At 42.2% G+C, this 11,415-nt stretch overlaps 2 protein-coding genes and 1 long non-coding RNA gene across 5 annotated transcripts in view; 1 reads left to right on the forward strand and 2 right to left on the reverse strand.

Moving 5' to 3' along the window:
- Positions 1 to 4,107, reverse strand: part of LOC115547907 (cationic amino acid transporter 3-like) — a 17,558-nt gene extending 13,451 nt beyond the window's left edge. The window contains 1 exon segment of the mRNA XM_030362421.1: positions 3,958 to 4,107. The gene's annotated coding sequence lies outside the window, so the exon portion shown is untranslated.
- Positions 4,108 to 4,161: 54 nt separating this feature from the next.
- On the forward strand, positions 4,162 to 6,542 carry LOC115547908 (uncharacterized). The gene is made up of 3 exons (XR_003977439.1): positions 4,162 to 4,546; positions 5,201 to 5,293; positions 5,978 to 6,542. It is a non-coding gene; the product is annotated as an uncharacterized LOC115547908 (long non-coding RNA).
- snx12 (sorting nexin 12) lies at positions 5,686 to 11,342 on the reverse strand. Of its 3 annotated transcripts, none has more exons than XR_003977438.1 (6): positions 10,940 to 11,342; positions 9,338 to 9,433; positions 8,555 to 8,679; positions 8,097 to 8,187; positions 7,897 to 7,953; positions 5,686 to 6,888 (listed from the first exon to the last, which is right to left on the reverse strand). XR_003977438.1 is itself a non-coding variant. In XM_030362420.1 (6 exons), exons 1-5 carry the CDS (start codon positions 11,102 to 11,104, stop codon positions 7,948 to 7,950), a joined length of 483 nt encoding a protein of 160 aa, XP_030218280.1. In that variant the 5' UTR covers positions 11,105 to 11,341; the 3' UTR covers positions 5,686 to 6,888; positions 7,943 to 7,947. The 3 variants fall into 3 exon arrangements, 2 of the variants coding, with proteins under 2 accessions (XP_030218280.1, XP_030218279.1); XM_030362420.1 differs by having other exon boundaries at positions 7,943 to 7,953; positions 10,940 to 11,341; XM_030362419.1 differs by lacking the exons at positions 5,686 to 6,888; positions 7,897 to 7,953 and having other exon boundaries at positions 8,085 to 8,187.
- Between the last annotated feature and the right edge of the window lie 73 nt (positions 11,343 to 11,415).

Consider the following 11,415-nt stretch of genomic DNA (forward strand, 5'->3'; position numbering starts at 1 on the left):
GCCCCCAGTCATCACACTGGGAATAAACACAGTATCCTATTAATACCAGTAAAACAACATAACCTACACCATCAAAGCGCTCCTCGCCCCAAAAAAGAATGTCCTGTACACTATGGTTAGGCAAGAGAAGACCAACAGAGCTAAACAATGTAATGAGAAACAAAAACACAGAGTAAAGTGGGATAATAAACAGGCGCGAGAAGAGCGATGGGAATAGGCTACGGGGCGCCTGGCGCAGCATTCCATCTGCCTGTACTGCTCCAGCAGGAATACAACCACTGGTGCATGGGGCTGCCGTGTTGGTTAATGGGTTGGTTAATGTTGGTACAGTCGTGCCCCTGAAACGGGCAAACCAGTGGGGCATGGGGCTACATTGTTGATGCCCCATGGCCCTGGTTTCACAGGCTTAATATGCATTTTTGGTATGGCTTTGATGATAAAGTATTTAGAACAGAGAGTGACTTCAGAAACACTAGTGCAGTGTGACCGTTAAGCGGTTTGTAAAAGGAAGAAGTAACCACACTTTTCATTTGCCACAAAATCGGGAGCCGTTATTGCACTGTAACAAGGCTTTTCCATGGAAACGGAATCCTTTATATGAGCCAAACATTGACATCAGACTTCAGGGGGAAAAGCGATCCAAGGAAGGTTTTGGTAAGAAAAAACAAGTACCATTTAAAAGTTACGTTCGCAAATTCAGGGAGAAAATCTTCCCAACTTCAAAAAAGCGACACTCAATTGAGAACATATAATCAATTCATATTAACACAATATCTTAGTGCTTCTTTAAAATGTAAAAATTATTACAAAAACCACTCGATCACAATAACTTCTGAATGATTTACTTGACGAGTCCCCGTTTACTGGAGTCCCCGTTGTCCCCCCCACTCTCCTGAGCCTGGTGCTTCCCCTCTTTTCATCGTGTTCCCGTCCCTCACCTGCTCTTCCGCCCATTATCTTTCAGACTTTGTTTCCCCTTCATTTTGCAGGGAACTGGAGGCTTTAAAAACATAGCTCAACAATGTCGGTAATTGGACAATAAAATAAAATGTGTTCATGTTGTGGTTTGATCCCTTTTTAGTTTTTTAGGACAACATGTGCTCAGCTGGCCTGTGGGTTCCAAAGGATACCAGCAGCACTGATATTGACCACTGCTTCAGAGCGGTTATCAGTACCACGGTTAAGGGGTTAAACCTTGGACCTCAGGTTTCCGAAAGTCCCATTCTTTTTTAAACAAGCCTTAGTGTAACTTAGAAAGATCTCCAAAAACGTTAGGTGGCAGTGTGAACAAATAAAGGTTTAAAAAAGTACTTCATTGCACAACCAGCCACTCATAGCCAATATAAATGAGGACGTCATACATCACGATGGTGGTGTTCTAGCGATTCTTAGTGCTTTGTACTTGGTTCTATGAGAATCCTTACTGTACCGACAGCAATATACATCTTTCCCATTCTCATGACAAATGTACTTATTGTAAGTCCCTTTGGATAAAAGCGCCTGCTAAATGCCCTAAATGTAAATGTCCACATGAACCACAGGACACCGGGATGAAGGGGCCCTCTAGGACCGCCATCCCAAGCTGCCTAATCCGTTCCTTGTGGTTTTCACGAGGGTGCCCCAGTACGTGTGAGCTTGTGTAATCGCTGCAGGTTTCAGCCAGGTTGCGGTGGGCGTGGCCGTAGGCCCCGTCCTAATACTCTGAGTCTGTGCTGTCTGCAAACCCTCCCACGTAACAACACGGCAACGCCAACACAGCCCAGCGCGCATAATGGTGGATTAGCTCTTTTGGGCAGAGTCCATGTCCGGATTCACAGCCTTTTTTCACTGTTCAACACAATTTTCCCTGAGACAAGAATGAGAACATCTTAAGAAGGCGATGGCCTTCACTAATCATTTGTCTTCCAAGCTACAACTTCTTGAGCTTTGAATGTATGGAGTGAAGTGGGTCACTATCTATTCGAAGAGTGCTGATTATAACAAGAGACAACAAGATGGCCTTGATCATGAACTTTCTAGGTACCTTGAACTGGACAGCAGTTCTAGGAATTGATAAAGAGGGGTTTGTTATGGCTATTATCACATTAGATCAGTATAAACGACAATGTGAACTTTTAATGATAATATGTACAACTTAAATTGATAATTTAGAAACCAGGAACCTTGATGCATCAATGTAATCGCTTTGCTTGGTCAACATGTCCATGAAGTGCAGTGTCTCCCTAGTTTGACACGTTATACCCCCACAGGATCATCTCAACATAGAGGATCAAAATAATAAGACTTTAAAGGCAGTATTGATAATATTGATCATAAAGGAATTTTGCAGTGAGGGAAATGCATTTGTGTTGACGCTGGGAAGGCCAATGAAGGCAGAAAAAGGCCTGAAGGACTTTTTGTTCAGTTCCCTGGGTCAAACCTTTGTAAACCTGTCTGACCCTGCCTGTCCCTCCGCACCACAGCAGCAGGCAGTCTTCATCTGTAAAGCAAGTTTCTGAAGTTCCAGACAATGGATGTCTAGCTGTTTGAAGTGCCGGAACTGTAGGGAAGTGTGCTTGTTAGCCACAAATACACTGAATACTGAATGGGGACTTACTGGACAATGTGCATATTTTGGCCTGTGCCTTGCATGTATGCGTGCAATGTGCCATTACTATAGAAAGATCTATTGCATCTAGAAATGTGCACAGTTGTGCATGATTGTCTGCGGACGCACTGCTGTGACTGAACTGTAAGGGGACCTTTTAAGCCAACGCACCAGGTGTAAGCAGTATACGTGCAGAGAAAATCTTACAAAAGTAAAGTGAACCTTAAGATGGTTGGCAAATTATAGATGATTTTATTGTGCTTTTAGAGTATAGGGTTATGGGCATTTATTGCGTCTATTTATTTATATATATTGCAATAATTTTTTGATCTTTGATCTTCAGATTGTAGACAATATGTGGTCATAGGTTGCTGCATTTCCAGTGTAAATAAATTAACATGAATGTAAATTGTCAATAATAGTTTTTGCAGAAAATAAACAGATGTCAGCCTTCTTCTAAATATGATCACTATTTTTCTGAAGCAAAAACATTTTTCCAACGCTACCTGTTGAATTCTAAATAGCATTCTGCCTTTGCGACTGGATATATATTAAATACAAACTAACAATTGGGACGGAAATTAAATATACACAAAAGAAAGCAAATAGCATGTATATTCCTGCCCGTCCTACTCAGTCACTTGCAATTTGACACATCGTTAGTGAACACATCGTTAGTCCATGCCTGCAGAGCAGGCATGGACGTTAATGATATTGCTTGAGCCCAGCGACCTTACTTGAGCATCCACTCATACACAGAATGTCACCAAGCATGCCTTTCACTCAGGTCTCACCGGAGTAACATGCCTCATTCTTATATGTCCCACCAGTGTAACTTGTCCCACAGTGTAACACGTCCCACAGGGTCCTTACGTGGCTCTATGTAGTCTCGCGTCCAGCTACAGTACACAACGATGCTAGCCGCAGCTATTAGCCGCCTAACAACAACACAGAGTAGAAACACAATATGTCCACCACAGCAACTCGACTAGATACCGTTTCTAAAATAACAGTTATTCACAATTGACGACAATGGTGCCACGTTAGCGTCCGGATACCTTAGTATTTGAGACGTTTTCCGCGCTTTTCAGGAGTCCGACGTCTAACTGAACTGACAATGAACCCACGTACAAATTACAACAGTTTACACGTAGTATAAACTAAATAACATTATTTGATAAAGACCCTCAGAAAGCAGTACCTTGTTCTTGTTTAATCCCGCCAGCAGCCGTGACAGCACGCGGGGGATTGCGTCAGACTACTACAAGGCTAGCCACTCTACGGAAGCAGAGTAACACATGCTACAATAAAAAACACGCGAAACACCCGTCAAATACGGCCGTCGACGTCTTGAGACGCAGGATATTTACCTGGTGTCGTGGTAGTAGCGCCCAAACGCCCGAAAGTTACACACAATATGAATTAAAAAGGCGCCGCCTGGCTGATGAAACAACCCCGCTCAGGGCGGGCGTGTGTGGTTTTGATCGGGGGGGACGTGACGTCGGCCGTGCGCGTGTATAAACAAACCGTGATGTCAGCCGAGGAGGGGCTTACCATTCATGAATGGAAACTTAAGGGTTTATATAATTTAGTGTTATTCGTTTACGTGTTTATGGAGTAATACATAAATTGGACCGTTTAACAGGTGATGTGCACACACCGAGAGAGTGAGGGACAGTAAAAGTGAGGTAAAATTGTGTGTGTGTGTGTGTGTGTGTGTGTGTGTGTGTGTGTGTGTGTGTGTGTGTGTGTGTGTGTGTGTGTGTGTGTGTGTGTGTGTGTGTGTGTGTGTTTGTCTGTCTGTGCCCATGTATGGAACAAGAGCACCAGTCATGTCCCCTAAACAGCGCACCGGCCGCTTATGTTCCTTAGTTACGAAAAAGGAGGAAATATCGATCTCTCTGTGCCCCCAGTGACATCTAGGTAGACCGTGTGTCGAGGTCAGCAGCTTGTAAAAAGGTGAGGTGGTAGCCATTGTTGCGTTCAAAACTCAACACAGGCTATAAAAGATAAGTAGCCTAGCCAATGCTGTTACCAAGTATTAGGCCTACCATGTTTTTGTAATGCGTGTGTATATGTGTGTGCGTGCGTGCGCATGAGTGTGTGTAGTAAACATGATGGTTGGTTTAATTTGTAAAGTTGGGGCTTAAAGGCCAAATGTGTTATCAGCTTCAGCTTTACTTAACCTCTTTGATATGAAGTCAAATAAAATGTTATAATTAATTTGAGCTAAATGAAAGCCTTTGTGAATTCCCTAAAAGGAATTGAGCATAGGCCGTCCAGTCTCTTATCTCTACCATACTTTATTATGAAAAAATAACTCGCTACTATAAATTACACAAATATATACCTATCCGTATCATTCAATAATTGTGAAATATTAAAGCCAAAGGACAACGGTGCCGTTCAAAGGCCAACATATAACTATTTCTTTGATTCTCTCTTATCCTCTTGAACTTCTCCTCTTTTCATTGTTTGTCAGAGCGCTATATACACTTGTAGGTGAACGTTTTGTCTGTGCCCAGCGACGCTGCTTTGGGTTGCTCTTTTCATTTACTTCCACTTTATCAAACTAAACAAACCGCCTGTCTCCCCCTATACACCACGCGTCAGAGCTCGCTGGACTCCAGCGCAGAGCGCACCAGAGCCTAATCCCTCTGCTGGTCAAGCATTTCCTAAAACAAGGACATCACATCAAAGACCACGGTAACCTCTTTCTTTCTCAGTAGTGTGCATGGTTCGTGGGTCAACGATATTGCTGTCAATTACCCTGTACCCTTAACTTAATATACGTGGATTTGATTGATGCATTGCATATGCTGTAGGCCTAGCCTACAGGTTCAAGCTTGTGTTTATCCTTTGCCATGGAAATGTGTGGAAAAGCAATTCTTTTTTTAATTTACATCTTATTTGGGTGACCTTCACAGCATGACATTCCAGGAAACTTTAATCCATCAGTCACATTCCATGGCTAACCTTAAACAAAGCACAATCTAAAGTACATTTTTACAATGTATTATTTTTTCTTCATAAGCAAAATATGTACTTAGGGGTAAACTGATACTTTGATTTGGTAGCCTTTTCAAATATTTATAACATTCAGAGTTCAACAGGGTTTATTTGGCTGTGTCTTTAAAGATACAATCTGTATTCTTTACTATCCCATTTAAAAAACAGATTTTTGCTTACACAGTGCATTTCATATGGATGGTGTATACTATTATATACGTTCTAGGTCATCCCTGCATTTGAACACTCAATATCCACATACAAATGGACACAAACACAATATCCCAATCATTGTTGATGTCCAAATCATCACCCTGCTTTGCTGTGATATCAAACTGCAAAAGAAAAAAGTAGAATCTGTCATCCATTTAATATCCCAAGTATGGAGACGGACAAGAATGAATGCCAAGTGCTGAAACAGCATCCCACGCCACCCCTGGGGGCATTACGCTGATCCCCGCAGAATGGAGCACACATCGAAGCAGGCAGCAGGAACTTTATTGGTGAATAGAAACTTGGCCGGTTGCCATGACTCAATGTATTAATATGATTTGTAATAACATTCATTAAAAATATATAAAAAGCTGGAAATAAGAGCATATACAGCTGTGTTTCAGATCAATGAAGGAGATGTTTGTGTTCAAAATAAGTTTGTCACAGTGCTTAGATATGGTGTTTACCTTACTCAACATGTCCAATAGTGTTTTTTTTAACAGCCAAAACATATGATTATACCAAGACGGCGTGGGGAAACCAAAGAGGCCATCCCAAACTGCCCCCCCCCCCCCCTCTTTTATTTGGAATGATTAAACAAAAACAAAGCAAACATTTGGATAAAGGTGGGACTCATTGTACTGTCTTATCTTTAATAATGCTACATGTCGCTCCACTTTGGATGGTATTAAATCAACAGCCAAGCTCTGAAAGCGAAATGGAACAGATGGACTAAAACAGGAATGGCTTTGAATACATCTGGAAACAAAAGACATTCATTACAATGTAATATTCCTTGTAAAAACAAACATAGAATAGATTATAGCTGTGGTGGGACAACACAACTGTGTGGCGAATTCTCAAACCTGTTAATTATAGTTCAAATTATGTATATAGAATGCCTAGTAAAGAAATATCATACGATTCATATATTTGATTTCCTACTTGCTTCAAAACCAGAACAAATGGGAGATATCCGATATCTCTGACTCTCATCGTTTCTGGCATTACCACACATTGCAGCGCATGACACGATGTAGAAGATAATGTACATGGGTACGCCCGGCCATCCAGACGCTCTTCAAAGAGGGACAGAGAACAGGAGGGAGAGAGTGAAAAGATGTGTACACTCAAGAAATTCCTTTAGAAAATTCTTAGGGTATCAATACTTGTAAAGTATGTGGCATCATATTTCAGACCCTTGTTTAAACATTGGAATTTGATCAAGCGTCGTCTTTGGACACCTCCTTCCACTGTCCAAACCGACTGGACAGTGGTTCAGTGCTTTACAATGCGTTTTGGTTGTCATTTAGTTGCAGACGTGGTTGCAACATGTGGATAAGCAGCAGTGTGTAAACACAGAATGCTTCTGCTGCACTCAAATTAGTCAAGAACAACACCCCCTCCTACACTCACCATTGGACTCATTGAAATACTACACTGCACTCAGGATGATAAGACTGTCTGTGACACAGACCGTCTTCATACACAATGGTTACTGTGCACTTCAGTCTCAATCTGTGACATTGGACAGTGGGGTGGCAACACAGAATCGAAAGTAGAGCATTTGTTCCTTTGTGGGCACCATGGAGGCGAGCCACCTACCCAGGGCTGTTCGTATGTGCCTACTTGGGGTTGACAAACCAATTAAAAGCCATGGTAGCTGATGAACCCTTGTTCGAAATATATTGGATGGCCAACTTCCAAAATTCAGAACATGTCTACACAGTGAGAGGAGGCGAGTTGGAACAAAATTTGCAGATAGGTTGATTTACATCTCGACATAGACAAAGTCAACAATTAACTTGGGGTCTTCACAAATTGGCCAACTCCTTTAATACAGGCAGCATTACAATACCACAATGGCCTTCTTTACGCAAGCCTTTTGGATCTTCTCAATTCGGGTATGCAAACGGAAAGTGGCCCAGCTCTACTCTCACCCAGAATGCATTCTGGTTGTGTGTATCAAAGGTTAGGGTTCAATATCAGCTGCTGGTTAAGTATACATGATCCCTAGATAACATACCTGTACATATTAGTCACATAGCAAGCTACTTTGGGTCACAAAAATATAACAAAAAGTATACCTGGGCATCGAAGCATATGGGATGTCAAAAATAAAGTAACCCTTACTTTATTCATACCTAAAAAGAAAAGGAGAAGATAATGAACAGGATTAGAGACACTTCGCACTAAACATCTGCAGTATGCAGCCATGAACAATATAGCACTTTATTCACAATGTTAACGCCCCCTGTACTCCCATGATAAAGCCCTAGCGCCTTACTTTTCCGGGAATGTAGTTGCGGTCAATGCCTTCCTCCTGTAGAAACATGTGAAGACACCGCTCATTCTGGGCCAACGGGTGGCCGGCAATTCTACAAACAAACAAAAAAACATTTTGTTCAGACAATACTATTTAAATAGCAAAAGGCAGACTTGTGAGATATTAATAAAGCAAAAGTGATCATTGGCCATTTTGAGATGACAACCTAGAGAAAATATTAGTGAAATTAACACAGAAACTGTCAGAATTCTGCAGGCCTCACAGAAATACACCATTACATATCGTGACTCGACAAGAAAGACTATTTAGGCTGCAATGCGTGGCATTTTCAGACAGGAAACTAGTCTGGGATAAGGAGTTAAGTGTCTCTTGGCAGGTGTAATCAAGACATTTCACATGGCCCTTTACTGGGTTTTCTACGGACCCTAGCCAAAACAAGGTGCCGTGGTGTGTGATACCTGTTGATGAACTGCTCCAAGCCCACTCGCCGCTCCTCGATGAAGGACTCCTCGAAGATGCCCTCGTCTCCTCTGAACGGCAGCAGTCTTTTCAGGGCCTTACCTGGCAGAGGGGGAACTACAATCTGGAGGGAGAGTTGAGGGTCAACATGTTCAGATACATATCGGCAACTCAGGCACACAAAAAAACAAGGGCGGCTTGAATTACCATTCAAGTTCAAAACAAATGTATGCAATGTGTTGAGGGCACTCAAGGATCACATCAATGAACTCTGAAGACGATAACATTAGATTAAATATATTAATGAATTTCTGTTGTTTCACTATCACAACATTAAGAGTAGTTTATTAATCCTTCTGAAAATTGTTGCAGACAATTGCTTTGCTCAGGAAAAAAGTGGAAAAACAGAAAAAGGAATACCAACCAAAAACTACAACTCAAGAGATATTCAAGGATATGTATTGCACATACACGTGACAAGTGACTCGGTGCAATGTATTTCACAATAGTTTAAGGATGCAAGCAATAATACAAATATATATACCAGTGAAGTTTAATTTCTATTTACGTAGCACAACAGACAGCATTTGTGAGCCGGAGTAAAGCCTTTCTGCTTTTGCTCGTTTCACGCTATCAGCAATTAGGCAAAACATAGACTCAACGCTGGCCTTGTGCTTTAACAGATAAGTAATTAGATTACTCATCAGTTCATGGTAACCATTAGCTGGCTAACCATACTGTAATCATTACCCTGAAAGACTGCATTATCTTATCTCCCCCACCTTACTGTCTCGTTCCAACTCATTCTTCAGCCACTCAAAGTCGCTGTATCTTCTTCTCACACAGGAGTCCTTCAGCTTGAAGATGGGAAGGTTTGTCTGGCCAAAGAGACAAGGATATCTCAAATTAACTTGGTTACTTTCTGCATTTGCATATAGATCCACAATAATAATTTCAAGAAAAATGTATTAGACCAAACGTCCAGTGTTTCTAGTATCAATTCATGTAGTCTCAGGAGTCTACCGTGAAGGTGAATTGGGTATATATCAACATTAACTGGGTATATACACAGGAGCAGACATCACTCATCTCCAACTCTCCTTCAGTTTGATATCTATCTTACCAACAGTAAAGAGTACATTTTTGAATGAAATGTTTAGGAGGTATGGCAAGATTGGTGGCGTTAATATAAATTAATGTCTAAACGTCTAAAAAAGTGTCTAATCAGCCAAGTTATAGCTTCAATTTAAGCTTTATTTGTGATAAATGCGAGTTGGTTTTGTAATTGTCCGTCTATATGGGGAAAAAGGCTGATAAAGAGTATGGTCAGCAGCCTTTTGTCAATTTAGTGTTGGGCTATTTAAACAATCACTCGGCTAAGTTGACATTTTTGAGTTGTGTAAAGTTAGCCAGTTATGTGTGTACAAGTTATGTTACAATATAGTTCAATAATTGTATGCTAGTAATGTGATTTTCCAGCACTTGTTTACGGTTTTGAGAAGGATAGGCCTTGAGAAGAGATTACGAGATATGTTGTCCAATGTCCACACTAGGTTTCAAAATTAGGCACTTGAGGTGAATCCATTCTGGTCACTTTGAGCCTGACAGGATGCTACTCGGGTCATGTACCTGAGAGGAGGCTGCTCAGGTCATGAACTTGAGGAGTCTGCTCAGGTCATGCTATAAAGAGAGATGAGCCTGAGAGGAGTCTGCTCAGGTCATGTTATAAAGAGAAGTGAGCCTGAGAGGAGGCTGCTCAAGTCATATACCTGAGAGGAGGCGGCTCGGGTCATGTATGTTAGAGAAGGCTGCTCAGGTCATGTACGTGAGAGGAGACTGTTCAGGTCAGAGGGATATGTTGTCAACACTAGGTTTCAAAACGAGTGACTTGAGGTGAATCCACTCTCGTCACTGTGGGGTTGCTCACGTCAGGTACTTGAGAAAGACATGATGTCACAGAGTGAGATATGATGTCACAGAGTGAAACTCTATTCAGCAACGTCAGCCCTAGCGTGTTATTCTAAATGGCGTGCAACTCATTTCCAATGACATGAAATTAATATAACCACATCCTTCGGTATACAACAATGAACACAACTGAAATACAAGCCTGTAGGCATGTGTAAAGCAAAGACTAAGTGGTAGAATTCATGGGGAACTAAAATACCTAAAATATTAGTAAAATCTGAGGCCAAGGGAAATCCGGCATCTCGATTTCTCCCGGCCCGTCATCCCCTCGCCCTGCAGACGGCTTACGTCAACATCTCAGCCTCGCTGAAAGTGTTCCCAGCATGCTAACTCAGCTAGCAAAACACGGTAATAGTTAGCGTAGCTACAACGCTAACGCTAGCAATTGTCTTCAGGCGTACGAACTGTCAACCTACCCTCATGCGAACTTCGTATGTTGTGTAACGGGTGCGTCCGACTCCCACAGTTTGTGGATCATAAACGTCAATTTCCAGAAAATTGCTCGGCGGACCGTAGGCGTCTGTCAGGTCCTGGGGCTTGGAATGCAACCGGCGAGTATCGGCCACCGTAGGCTCGGACATTTTCGTTTGCTGGACGGCCAACGGAGAATCAGCGTCAAACAAATGAAATGCACCAAAACTAAGAGATTTAACACGGATACATAAAGTTGTTGGATCAGCTGACCGCTTCAGCTAGGTAAGCAACTGGCTAGTAGCACTAACAACAGCCTTCTTGCGGGGACCAGCCACCGAGCGCCCTGCCCTTCTTCTGAGAAATGCGTTGACTCAGTTCCGTGCTGTGCGGGACGCTCTGCTCCCTCTAAAGGAGGGTGAGCGCACCAGGGGGCCGCCCCCATACATGCTAGACTGACACCACTGTAGGGCAGGGTAAA

This window comes from Gadus morhua, chromosome 7 (genome assembly GCF_902167405.1).
Source record: "Gadus morhua chromosome 7, gadMor3.0, whole genome shotgun sequence".
NCBI classification, from domain to species: domain Eukaryota; kingdom Metazoa; phylum Chordata; class Actinopteri; order Gadiformes; family Gadidae; genus Gadus; species Gadus morhua.

Coding starts and splice junctions, on each gene's coding strand:
- snx12 (XM_030362419.1), bottom strand. CDS start 11,104: ATGTCCGAGCCTACGGTGGCCGATACTCGCCGGTTGCATTCCAAGCCC. Junction 8,680..9,337: donor AGTTGGAACGAGACAGTAAG/GTGGGGGAGATA, acceptor CTCTCCCTCCAG/ATTGTAGTTCCCCCTCTGCC. Junction 8,188..8,554: donor TTGGAGCAGTTCATCAACAG/GTATCACACACC, acceptor GTTTGTTTGTAG/AATTGCCGGCCACCCGTTGG.